General features: G+C 37.5%; 2 protein-coding genes across 5 annotated transcripts; one reads left to right on the top strand and one right to left on the bottom strand.

Annotated features, from left to right (window-relative positions):
• The first annotated feature begins 15,296 nt into the window (after positions 1-15,296).
• On the top strand, positions 15,297-19,342 carry LOC111881414 (transcription factor GTE9). 3 transcript variants are annotated; one of them, XM_023877807.3, is made up of 10 exons: positions 15,297-17,342; positions 17,420-17,468; positions 17,544-17,705; positions 17,841-17,914; positions 17,974-18,040; positions 18,132-18,179; positions 18,266-18,414; positions 18,490-18,556; positions 18,638-18,756; positions 18,828-19,342. In XM_023877807.3, the coding sequence occupies exons 1-10, from the start codon at positions 16,008-16,010 to the stop codon at positions 19,152-19,154; spliced, it is 2,397 nt and encodes a 798-aa protein (XP_023733575.1). In that variant the 5' UTR covers positions 15,297-16,007; the 3' UTR covers positions 19,155-19,342. The 3 variants fall into 3 exon arrangements, with proteins under 3 accessions (XP_023733575.1, XP_023733573.1, XP_023733574.1); XM_023877805.3 differs by having other exon boundaries at positions 18,123-18,179; XM_023877806.3 differs by having other exon boundaries at positions 15,298-17,342; positions 17,550-17,705; positions 18,123-18,179.
• Positions 19,343-19,542: 200 nt separating this feature from the next.
• Positions 19,543-22,426, bottom strand: LOC111881415 (uncharacterized). Of its 2 annotated transcripts, none has more exons than XM_052769537.1 (8): positions 21,599-22,426; positions 21,210-21,395; positions 20,974-21,072; positions 20,750-20,851; positions 20,533-20,655; positions 20,354-20,440; positions 19,953-20,255; positions 19,543-19,850 (listed from the first exon to the last, which is right to left on the bottom strand). In XM_052769537.1, exons 1-8 carry the CDS (start codon positions 22,208-22,210, stop codon positions 19,584-19,586), a joined length of 1,779 nt encoding a protein of 592 aa, XP_052625497.1. In that variant the 5' UTR covers positions 22,211-22,426; the 3' UTR covers positions 19,543-19,583. The 2 variants fall into 2 exon arrangements, with proteins under 2 accessions (XP_052625497.1, XP_023733577.1); XM_023877809.3 differs by having other exon boundaries at positions 20,354-20,446; positions 21,599-22,425.
• Positions 22,427-24,267: the final 1,841 nt, after the last annotated feature.

The raw sequence follows: 24,267 nt of genomic DNA, 5'->3' as shown, positions 1-24,267 counted from the left end.
CCCATAGGATGCTCCATGGATGCTCCATGGGAGTTACAAACCCATGGGTCATGGAAATGAAGAGTCATGACACATTAGGGTTTACATGGTGTAACCCTAGATGTGTCAACACTATATAAGAAGCATATTCTCCACCAAAATCGGCACTACTACTACTACTACTACTACTACTAAGGAACAAGAGGGCTTGGCCGATTTTTGTGAAGTGTGTTATCTCAAGAGTCTTTCCAAGAGCATTTGGTGTTGTGTGAAGCATTTGAGGCATCACACTTGGGGTGCTAGGCTCACAAGGTTTCAAGGAATACAAGCAACAACAAGGTAAGTTATTCTATCTATGATTCAAGTTAAATTTGTTCCCCATGTATGCTAGATAGGAATATAACCTTGGAATTCAACTTTGCATGATAATTAGACAAACATAGATCCAAGGTTATTAGGGTTGCATGTACACTTAGGAAGTGTTAGAATGCTCAAAACCCATCACTTGATGCCCATGCAAAGACCCAATGGCTCTATTTGAAGAAATGGCCTCAATATGCAACCATAAGCTCATAACTCTCCATGACACCCATAAAGATCAAGAAGTTAAGGTCTATGGACCTCTTTGGATCCTGATTTGAAGCCTCGACACAAGAAGGGACCAATTGCTTCACAAATCATACTCAAAAGGGGCTCGAAACCCTAACTCTCAAAACTTACACCAAAACGGAAAAGGGGATCGAATATATAGCTCAAGATGAAGTCCCTAAGCTCTGAAATCCACAGATTAGCACCCTCTTCAGTTTCCTCTTGCCTTGGTCACCTTCTTCTTGCAAAATCACCCACACAAGGATAAAAAATGGCTTCCTTTCTCTCTCAAAACGTTCACACACTTTGGGGTCTCTCTCTATTAACTGGTAGCCGCAAATGAAGGTCATAAGGGACTTTAAATAGGTCTCAAACCCCATAAATTAGGGTTTCATTAAACAGCGTGGACTCGCCGAGTCCATTAGTCGACTCGCCGAGTCCGATCATTAACCCGGATGGAAAATCGTGACACTACTCGGCGAGTCTAAGCATCAACTCGCCGAGTCCCTCCAAAATCTCCGAAAATGAATGAATAAATAATGTACCTGGAAATCCGGATGTTACATTAAGGAGTCCCGAAATGCTTAGATCTGAAACCCAGTCGTCTTTACCACCCATAAATCAACTTCAAAGTCTAGAAAAGGCTCAAAAATAACCATAGCACGCTTTTAAGGAGATCTACATAATGACAAGCCAAGATTCAAGCTTTATACCTTAATGGAAGCTGGAATGACACAATAAACTCAGATCTTCGTTGCTTCTCTTGAGAACCCCTCTTCTCTCTTCATCTTCTAACTTCAAAATGCACAAAAATCCTCCACAAAATGAGAAATACTCCAAGAATGCTTAAAGGAAGGCTAGGGTTTAGTAAGGGACGTTCTGAGGGTGATGGAGGCTAGTTTGGGGCGCATAATAATGTTTAAATAGGGTGCAAACCCTTGGAATTAGGGTTTCATCCAGACTAGCAGACTCGTCGAGTAGCCAGCTTAAAACGCGTGCAGAACCCATCTCTACTCGACGAGTTGGGCTATAGACTCGTTGAGTACCCCTCTAGAATTGAAAATTACTTTATTTAAATCACATACCAGAAATGGGGCGTTACATGTGGATGCTAGGGTTTCCAGGTGAAGCCCTAATTCCTTGCTTAGGCTCCAAGCAGCCCATGGACATCCCTTCTGGAAGGCCTTGGACGATTTCTATAGGGCCTCCCTATAGAAAATCGTCCACCCCATTCCAAGGGAGTCCAACAACCCAGTTTGCAACTATCAATGATTTGCAAAACATACCCCCGTACTTTTAATCAGTTTCTTTAATCCCAAAATTATTACCAAATTAATTTGTGATTAAATGCTAATTAAATAATATGATTTCTAATTAATATATTATTCTTATAATATATTAATAAATCGTTAAATAACCTCTCTCTCCAAAGGTCATCCTGTCAAGTTGTTATGGTGAGGGCAACCCAAAAGGACCATGCTACTATCAAATTAAGTACAAACCAGTTATAGTTATGGGCTTAGACACCTAATCCAACACCTCCAACTCCCCATATCGACCCTTAAGAACCCTAATCATCTTTCCCTCTTATTTGTGAGCTAGTGTGGTGTTTTTGGAGCCAAATAAGGAAGAAGTTGGACGAAGGAAGTTAGGATCCAGCAAGCAAGCCCTCATCTTTCAGTTTCCGCTCTTCTGGACCTTTGTAATTGTCTAAGATCCGATTTTTATTCCTCTATGTTGCTAGATCTTGAGTTTTGTCCCTTTTTCTTGTTGTTCTTGAGTAATGGAATGGTTGGATCTCATAAAGTTATCAACTTTATGAATCTCCAGGTCTATGTGACCTTGTAGGGTCTTGGATGGTTTTGGTGCTAGAATCAATTATGGAAAGGATGGGTTTCAAACCTCAAGGACTTAGTGCTTCTTGGTTAAGCCTTTGAAACTTCAAGCCTTGTGGTTGGGTATTGGGACCTTTGGAGTAGTTCTAAAGGATAAAGTTGGAAGCTTTATCCTGCTTGATAGCATTTGGGTCTAGATCTGAGCCTTGGAATCCCTAGAATCGAAGAAAACAACTGAATGCATTAAGTTGTTGGAACTCGGGCAAACACGACGTGTTTGCAAAGCCAACACAACGTGTTGGCTGGAGTTTTCCTGATCATGTGGATGTTATCTAAACACGATGTGTTTGCTAGTAAACATGACGTGTTGGGTCAACATGGACTGTTGACCTTGATCGTTGACTTTGACGACCAAGTTTGACTTTGAGGGTATTTTGGATATTGTTGGGATTTTTATGGAATTGGTCATTTGATGGTTATAGGCATTTGAGTTGGGAGATGATATTCGGAGTCGGAATTTATCAGTTATGTGTTGCTTGTGAGGTGAGTATTCCTCACTATACTTTCGGGTTAAAGGCACCAAGTCCAACCCATTGGTTTAATAACATGATATTGTTGATATGTTGATTGTGTGTATATATATATATATATATATATATATATATATATATGCATTCTATTTTTGATATGTTAGTCTGGTAGATCTGTAGGACTACTTATGATAACGTCTGTTTATCTGTTTATGATATTATATGTTATATGTCGACATATTGTGTAGGTTAGGTTGAGGTTGTACTGCTTCGTGTTGTAGCCAACAAACCCTAGAGCATACCATATATGAGCTGAGGGCCGGGTAAGGCATGCCAGACTCATATTGAGGGCTCGTGAGCATTCCAGATATGAGCTGAGGGCCGGGAAGGGCATGCCAGATTCGTATTGAGAGCTTAGTGGTATTCAATCCGAGGACTGATCAGGCTAGGGAGCAAGCCAGACATAAGTTGTAGGCCAAGCGCAAGTCAGACTTATGCTGTGGGCTCAGGGGTAATCCAGTCTATTAGCTATGGACCCATTGCATGTTGTTATTTGTGAAAACCCGAAATTTCCATTTTGTACAGCATATCAAGTCAATAGAAGTCAGAACAGTTACTGTTAATTTACAGACGATTTGGGATAAGTTTGAACATTTTATGATTAACACTTTAGGAGATGCCAGGAGAGGGGATGCTCTTAGGGTTATTGTGCAACAATAAACTTTCATACTACAAGAAATTGGAAATTTACGACCCAAACATGGAGTTTGTGGTCCAAAACCCCAGGGGTATATATATGGTCCTTAGCCATATTTATTCATTTGTTCCATTTCCAACTAGAGAAAAACCAAATTCTCTCTCACGGATCTTCGGCCTTTCGTCCCAAATCGTGAGTACTTCTATCTAAGAGTATAACAAGGCTTGTTATGTGTCTAATAGCCAAAAAAATCATAAGAAAACAACAAGCTCAAAGAGTTTACGGCCCAAGAACACCTTGGACCGTAAACCCTTCTTTAAGGGCCAAAAGTGTACCCTAGTCCCTTCCTTTCATTGTGAAACTAGCCTAGACTCGTACCCTAATGTATGTAGGACTTGAAAACACAAAAACACCTTTTCCATGAGAGATTACGGCCACAATCTCTAAGGGATTTGGTCCTAGGGCTGTGAACTCCTCAAAGGAGTTGAAAGGTGCCCTAATCTCTTCCAAGGACTAAGCCATCAAGTAGAAATACTTCTAAGGGACATGTAAGGCTTCAAAAAATCAAATGAACTAAGGCTTAGGAGATTACGACCGTAAACTCAAGGGTTTACGACCGTAAACTCATTTAGTTATGGTCTTGGAGAGTAAACTCAAGAATGGGGTTCTTTGGAACCCTAAACCCATTAGCCTTGTCCTACAACAACTTAGATGCAATCCTTAGGGCTTATAACACTTATATAAGGTGTTTAGCATGTTCTAGGATGTCTTAACATTTTCAATTAGTAGTTTAAGACTAATTGGGTACATATATGTGTGATTATATGTTAACTAGGATCTTTGGGTGTGTACAAGTTTTCACCTGACACTTAGCAATCCTACATCGTTTAGTTCATCCAAACCACCATCTACAGGTGAGTTCATACCCCTTAATCAATGTTTTAAATGATTTTAAATGCTTTAATGGGGGGGGGAATACAAGTAGAAAACAACATGTTAATGAATCAATCATATGTGATTTATAACTGTGTTTTCATCCAGTAGATTTTCACATACTTCAAAATGTGATGCATGAAATGGTTTTCTATCTTAAAAATACTTTGTTATCAAATGTATTACTTTTGAAATGTTTATTAAAATGACATCAAGTCATTGTTAGTTATTGTTCAAAACTCTTAAACGTCTTACAAAACCATTTTTCTCCTCTTGATCAAAACTATATCTATACACTTATGTTCTTATATATATGTATTGATATGATATCTTTCATCCTTCATTCAGTTCCCACACTCTTGTGTAGCAAGGGTGTATAAACCTTCTTGGACATCAATTACCTTCCAGTAAACTATTATAGGGATAGTTAGGAGATACAAAACATTATTCCTAGTACAAGGAATTACACCAGAGTCAGTTCATTCATGAGTCTATACTATACATTACATGTTACATGAATACGTCTACATCTATACGCTTACATGAATACATTTACATAAATACATTTACTTGTATACACTTACATGGATACTTGTACCTAGATTCTATATGATGAGTTACTAGTACACACTATACGTGTAAACTTGTTCTGCCTATCCTAGTGCTAAAGGATAACTAGACGGGACTAACCATTCCGGCACCCACCTGTTAGCAACAGAGGTAATGAACATCTACGGATGCCTACGGTTAATACTTATATTAGGGGTACCTTTACGGGACTAACCATTCCTTAAACCTGCTGCCAGCTATAGAGGAAAATGAACAATCTACGAATGTTCAAGGTTAATACATTTCGGCAGTTGCGATGTCGAGTTGATCCTAATACAAAAGGATAACACTTACATGGCTATATTTTTCATATTACTTTATTTTGTGATGCATTCACATAAACGATGAGGTAGACTAGGTATTGTTAGTAGTAGTCAAAAAGAGGAAAAACTATCTTTGTTATAGAAAAACATACAAGTCTTCGTAGAAGACTACTTTCAAAACATACAGGTCTTGGTAGAAGACTACTTTCAAAGCATTTGGGTCTTGGTAGAAGACTACTCTTATACTAATAGGAAATATGGGATTTTCTATGGTTTTCATACTTATATCAAACGTTTCATTTAAAGATTTACATGGCATTCATAACAGCTTTCCAAAACAAGGCAATGACACTTAAATACTTATGAATTCACCAGCTTTATGCTGATACTCGCTTTCAAAATAACTTGTATTCTCAGGTCACCAGTAGACAGGTACGATGGCCAGGTTTTGAGAAGACGGAGCACAGACAAGATTCGTCTTTTATTTTGATTACATATTTTGGTGTCTTATTACAATGAAAGAACACACATGTATTAAAACTTTACTTTTAATGCAATGGATGATGTTGTTGCTTGTTTACTACATTACACTGTTATGATACTTCACATGACGTCTTCCACCCCTAAACGTTTCCGCCGTTCTTGGTTTTGGGGTGTGACATTATTATATTGTGTTATTTGTTTGTGTATTAGTATTTTGAGGGAACTTACTAAGCTTTGGGCTTACAATTATGGATTATGTTTCAGGTACATCAGAGGATTGCGGGAAGTCGAAGGCGTGATTGTGCACCTCTTCTCATTTTTATGATCTTGATTTATGGGATACTCTGATGTCTAAACTAATTTGAAAACACTTTGTAATAACTAATGGTTTTGAATGGTTGAAAAAGTTTTAAATTGGCATGATTGTTATGGATGTTACAGATGGGCCATCCAAGAACAAGTATATGGACTAGAATATTGAATTAGGCTTTAGGATAAGGCCCACTGGATTAGCTTGGACCCAATTTGGAGATTGGGCCATAGATGGGCCATAATTATGCCTTGATGATTATGAGATATTGGACCATTGGAATGCCAAGGGTTTGGACCAGAATTAATGGTTGGGCCTTAAGGTAAGATAATGTGAGGGGTTTGGGCCCAATTTGGAAAATCGGGCCATATGTTGGGCTTTGGTTCATTGTTTGACTTTTGGGCCTTTGGATTGGGGCCTTGGGCTTGAATCAAGCTATGTTGGGGGTAAAGTACTCTTTTACCCCAAGCATAGACTTATGGTTATGTGTTGGAACCCAATTATTAATTGTGTGTTATTTTGATGTTGACAGTGCGAGAATTTGTCATCCAGCAGCTATAGTTTTGTCCGCGGGACTTCATCAGTGTGAGGTGAGTTTCCTCCAGTAGGAACGGGTAGAAGGCACCAATGCCGGCCTGTTTATGTATGTTAGCATATGCCAGACTAAGGTTCGATGTCGGGTTGTACCCGATGTAGGTTTATATGTTTCCAGACTTCGGTCTAATTTCGGGGCAAGCCCGAGGAATGTTTGTATGCTTGATGTCTTTGTGATTCTTGCATGTGTCTATTTGTATGTTTTCGGACTTCAGTCTGATGTCGGGGCAAGCTCGAGGAGTGTTTATATGTTTTCGGACTTCAGTTCGAAGTTGGGCGGGGCCCGAGGAATGTTTATATGTTTATGCTATGTGCTTATGTTTATATGTATTTGTTGATATACTTATGTATATCGATCTTTGCTCGATGTCGGGCGGGGCCCGATGCCGAATTTCGGTTCAATGTCGGGCAAAGGCCCGATGCCGGACTTCGGTTTGATGTCGGGTGGGGCTCGATGTAGTGGGCTAGGCCCAAGTTATGTTTATGTTATATGTTGATATGTTTATATGTATACCGGATTTTGGTCCGATGTCGGGCGGGGCCAGATGTCGGATTCGTCCGATGCCGGGCGGGGCCTGATGTAGCGGGCATGGCCCAATGTATGTTATTATGTGATTATATATATGGTATGTGGTAGTTTGGGGAGAATCACTAAGCTTTGTGCTTATAGTTTTCAGTTTTGGTTTCAGGTACTTTCGGTAGCAAGGGGAAGAGCTCGGAATGATTGCATGACATACACCGTTTGTGTTTAGCCTGGGATGTTTTACTCTGATTTACTTGACATGTGATTAATATGGATACACTATTTTGATACTTGAGATATTATGGTTCATGTTTTGATAAATGATTTTTAGTAATTCTAGTTTAATTAACGATTTAAAAATTGAATTTAGGACCGTATTTTTGGGATGTTTCAAAGTCTCATGCAATGTATGCTCCCTTGGTGGGGAGAGAGAGAGGGGGGTTGGATCAAGAGTATTTGGATTTGAGACAGACTAATGAGACAGTGACGAAGATCGCCAAGATGTTTATGGAGAGGGCTCTCTTCTGCCCTGAGTTTGCTGCCTTTGAGCAGGCTCAAATGACTCGGTACTTAAATATGCTCAAGATAGATGTTTGACAGTTTGTGTATACCTAACAATACAGTGCCCTTACTGAGCCTCGGGATGCCGTGAGGAGGCGAGAGATTGAGATAGAGACCCATGAAAGCAAGCAACGTCAGGCTACGATTTAGTCCCAACCTACAGCAAAGCGGTTCAAGTCCGCCGACGAGAGTTCGAGATTAACTAAAGGGAGGTGCAGATATTTTGTATGTCACAGGTGTGGAGAGGAGGGCCATTTTGGTAGAGATTGCAGGCGAAGTGCGCAAGTTTGTTTCCATTGCGGCTAGGAAGGCCACATCGAAGTTCATTGTCCTTTTCTCATTTTCGGTGAGGTTTTGGATCCCTCACCCTAGCTTGGCGGTTACCAGACGGTCGTCTTGGGATGGTCGGAGTCTTAGAGACCGAGATTTGATTTGTCAGTTCTTCTATTTAACAATTTTTGTGGTATTGGTATTTATCTTAAATTAATGTTTATGTTTGGAAGGTCGGGTGTATGTCACAACTGGAATTTTCCTAGAATAATTCAAGTCTAAAACTCCAACCATGTACCAACTGATTTACAATGTAATTGGATGAAATAGAAATATGACTTTCATGAGCCATACTCAAGGAGTTATGGGTTTGATTTAAGTATGTGTGATAATTAACCATGTTAGTTTAAGTTATTATAAGCTAATACAAGTTAACAAAACATTAAGAACTCAAATAAGTTAACACTAATTAAAATAATATATATAATACTTAACTTAAAATCATAATATATCATATGTATATATAGAATTATGGTTTGGGGAATCTTATCCCAAACTCAAAACCAAATTCACTCTTTGGAATAAAAGCAAAAACCGAAATCACCTTCTTCTAGAAGGCCTTGACCGAATTTCCTTCTCTGTTTGACTTTAAGGCCGAATTCCTTTTTCTCTTTTCTCCTATGACCAAATTCCCTCCTCATGGAATGAATTCAAGGGAATTTGGTCATGTATGGCTGAATTCTACTCCTTGAGACCAAATTTACCCTTAATTATGGCCATGTGGTGCCACTTGATTGAGTAGGTTAGATTTCTAAGAAGATAATTGTGTTTACCAACGTAAACATCACCTCACCTCCTCATATTTACTTTATATATAAGTCTCGGATAAGATCATTTCTTCATTTTCACACATCCAGTATACGAAATCATCTCAGTTCTCTCTCAAATAGCAAACCACATTTCTTTTCATTCTCAAAGTTAGAAGATCATACTTACAGGAGACATTCTTCTTTACAAGTTATAAGTTTTGGTACGTTTCATTCACAAAACTTATGTTATACAACATATATATATATATATATATATATATATATATATATATATATATATATATATATATATATATTACTTATATCAACTTAATTGCACATGATTATGTGTTTAAAATCATTAGGATCACGATATCCTGCCCGTAAACTAACCCGAATGTCACCGTTTCTATTCCGTATTCAAAACCGCTATCATATTTAAGGTGAATTCATACCCCTACATTTTCATAACTTGTTCCATGTTTTAGGGGGGGGGTACAAGTAAAACACAAGAACTTTTTTTGATATACAAACCATTATTTTATGTTTTATTACGTTCAAATATCTTTTACGCAAGAATATCAAACATGCGACATAACGTTATTACCAAATTACAAACGGTTATATGCAAAACACGTTAAAACGAGACGGTTATCATTTTCAACGAAACAATACCTTTTAAACTATAATACGTATAATTTGAGAAATATTCACATTATTTTACCCTTCAGGGCAAAGAAACGATTATATAAAAATACTATTATTTTTATGTACTTATTAAATATGATGAAATGGGTAACAATTTCATGCATGAATATTTTCTTTTCAAAACACGTATCTTGTTGGAATTTTGTGAGTCACTTGTCTTCATCGTACCTACCAAAGGTATCCATCCATGGAAGTCCTGTATAGATCTATACAGGACTGATGATCTCGCACCCTGGCTGTTAGCTACAGCACGACCAACAGGTTATGGGTGAAAAATGTCATATCTTTTTCGACGTCTAAAGAACGTCGAGGTAGGCAATTCATTTTCAGCACGGTTAAGAAAACTCACATTATAAACGACAATACGTTATTTTTACGTGAAATCGATAATATGCTTATGTTACGTAAATACATATCTCTTGAAACAGTTTTATTTACGAATAAATCTACATACTACTGAACTAAGTATGGTATATATACTTGCACTTTTAGGTCTTGGAATGTATAAGACTACAATTCAGTTTAGGGAAAATATAGGATTTTCCGAGATAAATACGATTACCTTACAAACAAACAATTTACAATTCAACTTTATGGAAAATATAAGATTTTATGGGATAAACACTCTCATTTTATAAACAAACAAATTACAACTGATTTTATAGAAAATATATGATTTTCTGAAAACAAACGCGATTTCATCTCAATGAATGACATATATTGATCCATACAAATGCTTATGAACTCACCAACTTAAATGTTGACATTTTTTCTCAAATAACTTGTATTCTCAGGTAACCAGTAAAACAGGTTATCAAAAACTTTTGAAGATTTGACGCTAGGGTGTTAAACAAAACTTTTGACATCATATTGTAATTGACTTTTGAAACATGTAAACGCTTACAATGATGTAACTTTTTCAATTATGTATATGATGGTTGTGTTTAATTTCTTTACTATTCAATTGTTATGATACTGCACATGAAGTCCTCTGCCCTCGAACGTTTCCGCTGTTCAGGTTTGGGGTGTGACAGTGTAACTGTGGATGATTAATTGAATGAAATTGCCTTGTTCGCTCTGTTTGTATGCATGATGGAATTTGTGAATGTTGTGAGGGTTTAGATTCCTCTGTGTATGTGGGTATCAAAGGTTGGGATCAAGTAGTAGGGAACCAGAGGACTGTGAAGTTGTCAAATTCTTGTATATTTCAAGTAGGGGAGAGTGGAACCTCGTAGCAGGAAGACCTTGTGCCAAGGTTCGGTTCTTAGTTAGATTTCTCTGAGTTCAAGACTTTCGTGCAACTGCTGAATCTTTAGGTTTTGCGTCAAGATCATCGTCAGATGTTGGATTTCCCTTCAAGTCGTATAAGTTTTAGTTGTGGCATCATATTTAAGGCGTGATTGTGCTTTAGATTCTAGGGTGTTAGGATCCCAGGATGAGGGGTATGATGAGGGCTTACTTGTATGTTCTTGTTTGATTGGGGCTTGGAGGTCTGAGTCATGACCCAAAGACCTGGTAGGATCAGTTAATTTTTGTTGGCCCAGGTGTTGTTGTGGTTAGTGGATCGAGGGTAGGCCAGAGTGTCGTTGTCGGTTAGTGGACCAAGATTAGGACTGAGAGTGTTTTCAATAGATAGCTAAGCAGGGTTGTCGGATCCAAGTAGGAGCATGGACTAGTTTGGTATGTGACTAGTTGGTTATCGTCGCGATGGTGCACTTATGTATGAGATTAGCATGACGATGTTTGGACGAGGAGGTTTCGATCCAATCAAATATGCGGTTTTTTGGTTAGTTTGGTTTATGTCAGGGGTTGCATCAGGAAGTAGAAGCGAAAGCTGATTTGGAGGAAGAAATCTAATTCAAGTGGGGGGAAATTTGTAAGATTTTGTTTATCAACATTTATTATTTTCAGGGTCGTGGGCTGGAAATCGATTGTGTAAAAACTTTGGGCCTTAAGGAGGTAAATATTAGACCTTGTGGAAGGAGGTAATGATGGTTGAAAGATCTAATCCTTGAATTGTGTTTTGGGCTGAAGGGTAAAAAGGGAAAAGTCATAGGCCGGGTTCTTGCATGAAATATGGATTTTTGTTCGAGAAATTTTTATCCCAATATATTTAGATAATATTGTAGAGCTCTTCAATACCTTTCCGTGGATATAAAGAACATTGAAAACGGTGTTGGAACAAATAAGATACGACCATTTGAAGTTATGGTGATTTTTGCGTTAGTCGTGTACATTGGGCGTACGGGGAGTACGTGGGATGTACGTGATCAGTGCCCAAACCCTATTTTTGTGGTTTGAACCCTATTTAAGCTCCTTAACTTCCCCAAACCCACTCCATTCTCAACCTCCATCTCTTCAACACACTCTCTTAAAGCCCTAGCCATAGTTTGATCCTTGAAAGCAAAAAGAAGGTGTCTTTAAGTGCTTTGAAGTGTTCTTGGTGCACCTTGGAGAATAAAGAACTCATTGAAGAAGTGTTGGTTGCATTGGAGATTGTATATCCAGATCTTGTTCACCTTGATCTTTCTTCTAGAGGTATAAAGTTTGAATCTTGATGATGAAATTGTTAGATCTAGCTAGTTTTGGGTGTTATGAGCTTTTGGTCACTTTATGTGCATAAATTTTAGATCTTGAAAGTTTGTGACCTTGTTATGGATAAAATTGGAAACTTTATCCCCCTAAACATCATATTGATTCAGATCTGAAGGTTGGAGGCTTGGACTTAATGGATTAAGTTGAAAAAGATGCACTTTTGGTCCCTTTGAGACTTAAAGACCAGATCTTGTTTGTTGGGACCATTATAATGGATAAAGTTGGAAACTTTATCCATTATGGAGCTATTGGGAACCATAAAAATGTGATCTTGGTCCTTCCATCCCTTCCATGCAAGAGTTGTGATGTTTTAATAGACTAATAAGTCAGGGTTTCAGCTTTTGGACCTTCCCTAGCCATGGAAAGTCATAAAGGTGGAAACTTTATGACTTAAGACAATGTTTTGAGGCTAGATCTGAGTTTGGGTGAAAAGTCCTTAAAGGAATAAGTGCTTAATGGAAAGGATGGAACCAACTCTAGTACGTTGGGCGTAATTTTCGTACGCTGGGGGTACTAAGCCATCCCATGTATGCAGGGAGTAAGTTGCGTACATAGGGCGTACTCAACCAACCTTGGACTTTGACTTTTGTTGACTTCGTAGACCATTGACTTTTTTACCAATTTTGAATTTAGGTCAAACTTGAGGGTTTTGATTGGTGATTAAGATTTTATATGGTTCTGATGTTAGTGGATCCGCGGGCGCAAGCCGTGTAGCAGGGAGTGTGTCACAATGTTCTCGGGTTTCTTCATTTCAGGTGAGTTTTGCCTCATTGTACACGTAGGTCGAAAGCACCAATGCCAAACCACTAGTTTTGGTTATATGTTATTAGATGGATGCCTTAGGGACTATATATAGTCATGTAGGATAGACTGAGGACTCTTGATCTAGGCTTTCTTTCCTGTTTTCTTTGTTTGGTTGTAGCTCTAGAGTAGGATCACCTGTCTGTGTGTCTATCTCATCTTTGAGTATATATGGTTATGCATCCCTTGGATTGTTGGTATCTAGTATGTTGTTATGTTGTAGTGACATGTTAGATGTGTATAATGGTAGTTGGTATGTTGCTATGTTGTAGTGACCTGTTATATATGTATCCTGGTAGTTGGTACGTTGCTATGTTGTAGTGATTTGTTAGATATGTATCCTAGTATTTAGGATGTTGCTATGCGGTAGTGATATGTAGATTTGTATGTTTACATGTACTTGCCGGTTATCATCTAGTGGAGTACCATAGGGACTGTATGTGGTCATGTAGGATAGCCTGAGAACTTTTGATCTATGCTTTATTGCATGTTCCTTGTTTGGTTGTAACTCTAGAATAGGATTATCTGTTCAGGTGGCTAACTCACATCTGGTTACTTATGGTTACACATTTCATGGAGGATAGCTAGTAGCGGGAAAGTGTGTAGTGTGAGGACTAGTAGGCGGTAGTGAGTTGTATGATTGATGTTTGCTTGTATTATGTGCCTACTTGATCCTGATTAGGTATATGTCGACATATGGTAGTAGTGGGTTGAGGCGGTCCTGGTTTGTGTTGTAGGCAAAGATACCCGGTGCGGGTCGGCTGTAAGCTGAAGGCACGGAGGCTCGGGAGGAGCGGTTTGGTTGAGGTGGTAGGCCAACAAACCCTGGTATTCCGACCCGAATAGACTAAAGGCCTGCGAAGGTGTCCAGTTAGGCCACAGGCCTGAAGAGCGGTCATTATGCATGCTTGAATGTTTATTGTATGGGGTATTTTGGGGGAAAATCACTAAGCTTTATGCTTACCCAATTGTTTATTTTTCAGGTATCATCGATCATCATGGGAAAATGAAGGCGTGACTGTACACATTCAATAACAACAATGAAGATTCAACGCTTTAATATTACTCTGATTTTTATAAATGTATTTGGAATAAACAGTTTTCTCCATAACAGATTTATAAGTGGGAATATTTATTTAAATAAATGATTTTTTTTTGTTGTGAAAATAGGACGTTACAGGAAAGCACAACAATATCGTTATCCGGAGCTTGATCCCATGGCTCGAGATATTTTAAGCATCACTGTCTCCACTGCAACATTTAAATCTGCCTTTAGTAATGGTGGTTGTGTTCTTAATCAATATCGAAGTTCTTTGAAACACGAAATTGTTGAGGCTCTAATTTGTACAAAATATTGGTTGTTTGGAATTAAATGTATTTGCGTTTTTACTTGCTGAAAATTTGAATTTATGTTATTAATTTTTTTTTAAATAACTTTACAGTCTTTTTGTTGTTTTGTAGGTGATGAAGTGTTATCTTTACAAGAACTTACCGATAATGTTATGAAATTGGATAACAAGGATATACATTAGTAGATGAATGCGCTTTTATTTTGTTAGGGTGAGTCTCATTTGAGGTTAATGTTTTAGGATTTTTACTATTTAAATAAATAAATAATTAATTAGAAAAACAAGTGAATAAAAAATAATTTCATTCTATTTTGCCTGAGAGACAAAATAAAAAAAAATACAATACTGTCTAAATTATAAATAAAAGAAAATTATAAACACAAAGGTAACATCAAATGATATGGAGCATTTATAATTTACTCATAAGACATGTTCGACACACAATTTTTGGAAGCTTCTGACTTCTAGATTTTAAAAAAACGCTAGTAAAAAAGAAAAAGTCTCGTTCTGCGACGAGAACCTTTACCTTTTAGCCTACACAAAACACTTCAAAATCAAAAACTATATGAATTAACTTTCAACAAAACGTTTCAAAATAAAAAACTAACAACTACAGCTATGCCGAACACAATCTATAAGCATGTATAATGATCTGAATTTGGAAGTCATAAAGATGGTAAAAAATATATAAATTCAAAATGCAGAAAATCGTCTAGAAATATGGACCACAAGATGAATTATGAAGCCAAAAGATGAACGGCCAAGATTTGCTAAAAGAGCGGCGCGCAAAGAGGCGACTCACACCCTCAGCCACCAGCCAAGCCATCACCCTTCGCTTTTTAACTGGAGACCGATAACTCCATAACCCAACCACCACCGCTCTCTCTCTCTCTCTCTCTCTTCAATCTTTTTTACCCAATCTTCCTTTCGCTCTCTCTCTATAAATCTCTCTTAATCTCGCACGTTTTGTCGATTCTCCAACGAGCGAGGGTTTTTCTAGGGTTTCCAAACACACCTTACCCTCTCTATCCAATTGCGATTTTGTTTTCTTTGCCTCAAAGAGCCACGTTTTGTGTTCGACTCTTTCTCTTTGGTACCGTTAATCCAGGGTTCCAATTTTGAAAAGAAAAAAAAAAGTTACTCTAGGGTTTATTAATTCGTTTGGCCTCGTTACGTTTGGTGTTCCATCCGGGGTTTAGAGGGTATATTAGGTTATTGATTTCATTCTTTCCGCTTGTGTTTCGTGGCATTCGTTTTGAATGTTGTCGATCTGGATCAATTGCTGAATTCATCTTAACGTCGCTTGCGGTTAATACGTGAATGGTTAGATTTGTTTTGCAATCAATTTTGAAACCCGATTCGTAGATTCCGTGTTAATTGGTTAGATATCTGATATAAGCTTTTGACAATTCTGAATCGGAAACATTTGAGTTTGTTTGATACATTCATACTTCTCAAGATTCTTACCTGGCATCTCTATCTGTATATATGAGTTTTGAATAAGTTTGCAAGTTATGGGTATTTATGAACACCGGGAGTTGATGCTTTCAGCTCTTGGGGATTGAGTTTTATGGCACCTACTTTTCCTGTAGAGTTTGCTGGACAAAGAGTTTCAAAGAAGTTATCATCACAAAACAATTTCACTCAAATGGGTAAAACAAGGAAAGTTTCTAAAGGCTACTCGCATGGGTTTGTTCCAAACTACCGCCATGCAGTTGACACCATGGCCAACTCTGAAGGATTTGGTAGCTCAGGGCGTCTTGACACTGAAATGACCGCTTCAGAAGATTCTTGTGCCCCAAACAGGAAGTCTCTTAACTTGAATCCTGATTCTTCCCAACACTTTGGTGTTCCAATTCAAGTGTTGTCTTTATCAAAGCTGTCAAGTGTTGAGAGGAAAGAATTAGGATTGAGATTGAAACATGAGCTTGAACAAGTTAGAACATTACAGAAAAACATTGGAATGGTGAGCGCAAACTCAAATGTAGGTGTTTTGTCACCATCTGATGTTCATAGTTGTAGTGCTGGACAAAGGAGACCCATTCCTGAATATTCTAGATCTATGTCCCTACCGATGCCCAAGAGAAAAGGTCCACCTGGCCGGAGTGGTGGGTCCCGGTCAAAGAAGAGTGGATCAGCCCGTGTGGAATCTACAAAGAAGGCATTACCTCCAACTTCTGGGACTGGGAATGCCATGTTGATGAAGCAATGTGAGGCACTATTGACTCGGTTAATGGGGCATAATTTTGGTTGGGTGTTTAATACTCCTGTTGATGTAGTAGCTCTAAAGATTCCAGACTATTACACTGTTATTCAGCATCCAATGGATTTGGGGACAGTGAAAACAAAGTTAATGTCAGGCAGATATATGGATCCATGGGCATTTGCAGGTGATGTTAGGCTGACTTTTTCAAATGCAATGACATACAATCCACGTGGGAATGATGTGCATATAATGGCTGAAACATTGAGCAAGTATTTTGAAGTCAGATGGAAACCAATCGAGAAGAAGCTGTCAGTTGCCACAGAGGCAGTGGTTCCTATGAGACAGAATGTTGTAGAACCTGAAACTGAAACTCCTGTTTCCATGCCCCCCTACAAGAAAAAGAAGACGACATCTTTTGGTAATGAAACAAAGCAAGAAGCTGTTAAGAGGACAATGTCAGATGCTGAAAAGCGTAAACTTAGCATTGAATTGGAGTCTTCAATATCGGATTTACCTGAAAGAATTATTGATTTCCTTAAAGAGAGCAGTTCACATGGGAATGCCACAGTGGAGGATGAAATTGAGATTGATATTGATACCCTTAGTGATGATACTCTATTCAAATTGAGGAAGCTTTTGGATGATCATTTCTTGGAGAAACAGAAAAACATGGTTAAAGCTGAAACTTGTGAAATTGAGGTACAGATTTCTTACAAAAATCCCTGTTTGCCAAGCAGTTTTGGGCGATTGTCTTGATTCTGTATGTGTTATTGCAGCTTCACAATGAGTCAGGGTTCAGCAACTCATCTATGCAAGCATGCAAAGGTTTATTTTATATATTTATTTCCATGGAAGCTGAAATATGGTTGTTTTGGTGGTTGGTTTTAATTTTGTTGTTAGTTTCAGCTAATGAAGGTAATGAAGAGGATGTGGACATTGGTGGAGATGAGATACCTATTTCAAGCTTCCCTCCAGTAGAGATAGAGAGAGACACAGCTGTGAGGAACAGCAAAAGCAGTAGTTCAAGTAGCTCCAGTAGTGGCTCCGGATCAGCATCTAGTGGTTTGTGTTACTTTGAAGCTTTTGAATTCTCTCATTCTGGACTAGTCAAAATATACCAAATAAATCTCTTATGATGTTATTCTTCACATGGTTATTCATGAACAAGATTCCGTTTCCCACTGCATGTTTGTGCAGAATCAGATTCAGGGAGTTCTTCAGGCAGTGAATCAGATGATGCAAAGGCTCCGACCATTGTCAACAATGCTAAGGTATTCATTCTCTTTACATTATAATAAGTGGTGATGATGATGATTGGTTTCATATTTAGGACACAATGACAATGGGCAGTGAAGTTAATAATACGGAGCAAATACCTGTTCCTGATGATGCAAAAGGTAATTGTGAGGTTAATGTAAAAATGAGTGTCCTTTTAAAATTGTTTACAATCAATCAATCATGTGGGTTGAAATTTTTTAGATTGTGTAGATGGGGAGCAAAAGTGTGATGCGGGTGAAAGTGAAGGGCATCAAGAGGGTAAGCAATGAAAATAAGGAAGAAAGTGTTGGTTTTGGCCTTTGGGAGATGTCATCTCTAATGCTATGCTGGCTACATTATTTTAGGGGAGAGTGATGCTCCTGCTTCTGCTGCATCAGAGAAAGAGAAAGAGAGAGAGAGGCAAGTCTCTCCTGATAAGCTATACCGTGCAGCACTACTGAGAAGCCGTTTTGCTGACACCATACTCAAAGCCCAAGAAAAAACCACCGGAAAGGTCTAAATTACCCCTCTTGGCTCTTACTCCATTCCATTCCAGACACCGACTGACATATTTGTGGATGTGGTTCAGGTTGAGGAGCAGGATAGGGAGAGGTTGAGGCTTGAGAAGGAGGAAGTAGAAAAGAGAAGAAAACAAGGTTTCTTGTTTTTTGTTTTTTCTGTAACAACATATATGTTGTGGATGTTACTGAAGTTTGGTATTTGTTATTATGGTATAGAAAAAGCTCGATTGGAAGCAGAAGCAAAGGCTGCAGAGGAGGCGCAGAGAAATGCTGAATTAGAAGCCAAAAGGAAGAGGGAACTTGAAAGGGAAGCCGCACGTCAGGCCATACAGAAGGTATTTTAATTATAAGATGGTCTGTTTGCTGTGGAATAAAATATAAGTGGTGATGTGATGTGATGTGACAGATGGAAAAGATGGTTGATATAAATGACAATTCTGGGTTTCTGGATGATTTGGAAATGCTAAGTGTAGCACCTGCACAGCCTTTAGAAAGCTTGATAGACGAAACTAGTGCAGATTGTGGTCTTGGTCTGGTGGACCCGAGCCCTCTTCCTTTAGGTTTAGGAGGAGGAGGAGGAGGGAGTGGTAGTGCCTTCAACTTTGATGGAAAACGTAATCCATTAGAGCAGCTTGGTTTATACATGAAAGATGATGATGAAGACGAAGAGGAAGATGATGAACTTGCTCCACCTACACAAGTAGATGATCCAGAGGAAGGAGAGATTGACTGACTTTGACACTTTCTTCATTCATACAGCCAGACAGAGGATAAGATAGATTTTTCTTTCAAAGAGGATGGATGTGAGTTTTTATTTTTGCCATGGAAACAAAGCAAAGTGCATATATATATATATAATGATAACGGATTGGACTGTATTTCTTTTGGCGTTGGTTTATTGGAATTCTTTCTTTGTAGCAACTACTGAGCCCGAGAGGGTATGTTCACTTGCAACAAATGCAAGTTTTTTTTTTTTACTGTGCTCTCTGAGTTTTTACATGAAATAGCAATCTCTTATGTTTTGTACATGATTTTGTTTTTGTATTTCAAATAATGAATAGATAGATCTCAAATGTCTTTTAATTCTGAAACCTAAGAACCTACCCGAAACACGTGTTAAATAAATTAAAAGGCAAGAAGATTAAGATTAATAAAATTAAAGCTAGAAATGTAAAAAAGATTTGACTAGTACACCAGAAAGCAACAGACCACCAGACCGAATCACATTTCTTTCCCTCCACCTATCAAACATGAGCTGCTCATTCTTCTCAAGCTCCAAATACTTGTTCATGTCCAAACATCCATCATGGCTTTTGCTTTTGCTTTCTCTTCTATTCGATGAAGCAGCACTTTTATCATGTAGAGGTGGGTCCCAACTTCCATGGCTGCTGCTGCTGCTGCCGCCTTGTTCTTGGATCAATTCCAAATCCTGTACCATAATACAATCCAAAGTTGAAAATTCACTGGGTCCCACAGTTGAAAAAAGGGCGTTGCACAAACTAACCAGAGATCATATGAAAATTTTAATTACCTGAGATGGGTCCCACAGTTTTGGTTTTGGGGTTGTAGGAGTCTGTATTATTGGAGTTGAAGGAACAGCATCAGTGTCATCCCATTTCAACCAAGGTAGATTAACGCCTTCCATTTCAACAGGAACAGACTTCATTCCATTTTGGATTGGTTTTGTAGCTCCAACTAAGGTTGAACTCGTGTCACTTCTTTCACCATCAAAAGAAGAAAAATCTGTATCTTCAATATTTGATATGAAATCTTCAAGATACCTCTCTGCTTCTTCGTTTAATCTTTTAGACATTCTGCTCCTATCATTGCTCCTCTGCAAGTTCAATACCATTACTTAAATTTCTCTTCATTTCTCACTGCTGTAATAGACATAAATGCCCTCCCCCTAAAGGTAGTCTTATACAACTATACCTTTCTGGAGTATGAAGCTTTCTGTGCATTAGCATTGTTCTTTGACTCGGGAAGCACCTCCCTAACAATCTTGTACCCATCTTCGCCCTGATGCTAAAAAAAAAAGATCATTTAAGGTTCCAACTTTTAACCATGAATCCAACTGTTACTAAATTGTATACTAGATTAAACCTTATTACCTCTTTTGACTTTGTTGGGTAGTTCTTTCTTGTTGTAGTCACAGTCTTGTTTTGAAGAGCATCGGATTTGCTTGAATGCAAGCGATCATGGACAGACAATGCAGAAGGCTTTCTTTCCATAGTCTGGATTTTTTTTTACAGAAAAAATGCAGGAGTCAACAAATATATTTTGAAGCATCATGCTCATGACATTTAATATTTTTAAATACAGATAAACCTGTTCAAGTCCTATCATGATTTCATTCACAGCAGATCGAAGCTCTTTTCTCATTGCTTGATAAAGTCCATGGTCAACATTATCCCCAGTGGGGTGGTCAATCTACAACATAAGACTGGATGATTAAATTTGAAGATGAAAACAGTATAAGTCCAGACACAATCATAAACCCCCCCACACACTTCCACTATAGAAAAAAATAGAAAAAAAAAAAAAAAAAACACCTTTTTTTGTGCATAAACAGCTCGAATAGTCTTCTCAATTTCATTTTTCCCGTAACGGGCATCTCTTGAATCATCATCAGTCAATGCTGAAGACTGGCTCTGAGATTACCATAGACAGTGTACACCATTAAGACTTGTGCAAGATTTATTCATAGTTTCATACAGCTTTTCAAGCTAAAAGAATGACAAATATCAAAATAAACATTAAATAATACTTGAAGACGTGTTGGCTTTACCGAGTAGCCATCGTGTGACCTCCATTGAGGTGTTTGACTCATAGACCTGCTTAGTTTTCGATGACTTGAAGCAGTGGGTCTTTGAAAAGAAGCAACCCGACTATTGCCATTGCCATTGCCATTGCCATTATTGATGCTCCTAGATTTGGGTTGATTGGTAGAACTCCGGGAAAGATCTATATCACTCTGTCAATCAGATAAGTAAATTTGATCAGCTATAAAAGGTTATGTGAAGATTTGAGAATATATTTAAACATATTTCCCATAACAGTATCAATTAGCCATAGATTTCATTGAGAATTCTACTTTACTCTTATTTAGGTGAGATTCCATCTAAGATACTCAGCATACACATAACAGTATACAATCAAGTCGAAATTAAAATATACCTCAGAATCACTAATCTGATACCGTGCAACTGATACAGACCGCCTCCTCCTTGAATCAGCATTTGGAACAGCCCTAGTAATACCGCCAGCATTAGATGGAGTACCATCGTTACGCCTGGACACAGACCTCCCACGCCTTTGAGACGAAGGTGTTACAGAACTAATCTCAGCATGTGGCACAGCTCTAATTGTACCACCAGCATTAGAAGCAGTATCATCGTTACGCCTTGACACAGACCTCCCACGCCTTTGAGACGAACCCAGTACAGGACTAATCTCAGACTTCACACGAACAGGCCGGCTGCTTCTACTGCTTCCACTCTCATCATCTACCTCAGAGCTGTTATCCTTCCCCGAGAAAAACTCAATTGCTAGATCATCAAGACTAATTTCCGGGAAATCTGAACCTCTCACGGTGTTAACAAACTTGCGCCTCGGAGTAGGAAGAACACCTGAATCAATCTCCGCTGGAATCGCCCGTGAGAATCTACTAAGACTTCGAGAACGTCTGTGAGCCTTAGACGCCGAAGAGGTCGGCGAGTCGTCAGTTGAGGGCGATGAAGTTCCAATCGGATCTCTTTTCGTCGTCGACTTAAATGCCGATGTAGCCATCGGATCACAAATTTCACAAGCAAACAATGAAAGTCGACATTAACAGTATCAAATTCCAAGCTAACTCACACGGAAATGCAGATGAAGTTGTCACGAGCAAGGGTTTGATTGAAATGAAGAAGATTTCAAATTGGGCGGATTACGTGAGGATTCTGAATAATAATTTAAATTTGAAAAATATTGTAACTCTCGAAGCTCTTGAAAGGAAATTATACGGCTTTTAAAGCCCTATTTTGGGTTGGTGTGTACTTTTTGGTTTAACAAATAATATTAGATAATGAACACACAATAATAAAATAAGATTTAACAAATAATATGCACTATTTTTTAGAAAGCAAAGGTAAAACTGTATTTTTTTCAGATAGCTAAAATAAAACTATTCATAATGTTTTAGAATGATAAACAAAACTTAGAACAAAATCATGAAAAAAAGGTGCACTATCACATGCCCTAACGGAAAGGCAACATACATGTAATATTATTAGTTGTTACCATTTATTGTGAACAAAATAAATGACTCATGTATTGTATGAGTTTATTTTAAAAAAATATATAAAATTCTACATTTGAGAAGTTTGAATTTATAAGAAAAATATTGAATTATTAAAATTAAATTGTTTGTTTTTCTTTTAAATAAAACAAATAATTTAGATAAATAAACAAAAGAAACTAATAAAATTTTAATTTAATAAATTTGAAATTAACAGAAAGTCAATTAATGAAATTGATATGCATTTATTATTACATTTATTTCAATTATTACATTTAAATATTATGTGGAAATTAATAAAATGAAAAAAAAAACAACAAAATGTCACGTGGAAAATAATTAATTGAAAATAACCACAAAATGATATGTGGTCAAATCAATGAGAGTATGACATGTGACAAAAAGTTATTTATTTATTAGAAAGGATTTGTGATGGTGTGGCGGTGGCCAATGGGTTGATAGGTTCATGTTTCTTTTTATCGGCTTCGGATCAAATAAAGCATTCTAAATTAGTTATTCTAGAGTATTACTTGGATTTTTGGTTATTTAAATGAATACTTTGGTTCCTAACAAAGTAATTTAAAAAAGATTAAGTTTTTGTAGTAGATTGAGCTGCTAGGTTTTTTTATAGGGAATTTTACTAACAAAAATTTTCGGGTCAGCTTTCACGCACCGACTAATCCCTTACTACAAATATAAGTCTATTAGGTTTCGAGTTAAGCCGAAATCCAATTCAGAACCTATTTAGTTATTTAGTTATGGGGCTTTGTTGAACATTTGTTACTATTTATGGTTATAAGTATTCAGAGTTAGATATTTTAATGTAATCACTTTGAAAACAATTAAGAGTAATATAAGAGTTCTTCAGTCTTACCCATGGATATATGTCATATTGATTGAACAACATTAATTTACTATGTCGTTTCTTTTTGCTTGCGTAACAAGTGGTATCAGAGTTGCAGTAATTCGAACGACTATTTTTTGATCGAAGATATGTCGTCTTACAAGTTTAATTTGGAGAAGTTTAATAGTTCGAATGACTTCATGTTGTGGAAGGTGAAAATGAAGGCTCTCTGGTTCAATATGGTTGTACGACGACATTAGAATGAGATGCAAAACTGCCAAACGAGATGACAACGGACGTGAAAGCTAATATTCTGGAAAAATTGCATAGCGTGATTATGTTATGCCTAACCAACGAAGTGTTCTGAGAGGTTGTTGATCAAATGATTGATGTTGGGTTATGGGATAAACCTTGTGACATGTATCATAATAACTCTCTTACAAATCAGTTGTATTATACATAAAATTAATGAAAATTTTAAACTTTTTGAAAATTTTAAACTTTTTAATGAACTACTTGTATTATGCATTATTGTTGAGAGAAACTACCTTGTGACATGTATCATAATAACTCTCTTACAAATCAGTTGTATTATGCATTATTGTTGAGAGAAACTACTTGTAACATACATAAAATTAATGAAAATTTTAAACTTTTTGACAAACCCACAAACCATCATTGTTTATAAATCGTTTTCAAAATGAGTTCAATATCAGAGTAATT

Source organism: Lactuca sativa, chromosome 1, assembly GCF_002870075.4.
Source record: "Lactuca sativa cultivar Salinas chromosome 1, Lsat_Salinas_v11, whole genome shotgun sequence".
Classification (NCBI taxonomy): domain Eukaryota; kingdom Viridiplantae; phylum Streptophyta; class Magnoliopsida; order Asterales; family Asteraceae; genus Lactuca; species Lactuca sativa.
Note: the sequence above shows the minus strand (reverse complement) of the source record. Positions and strands in the feature narration are given on the sequence as shown.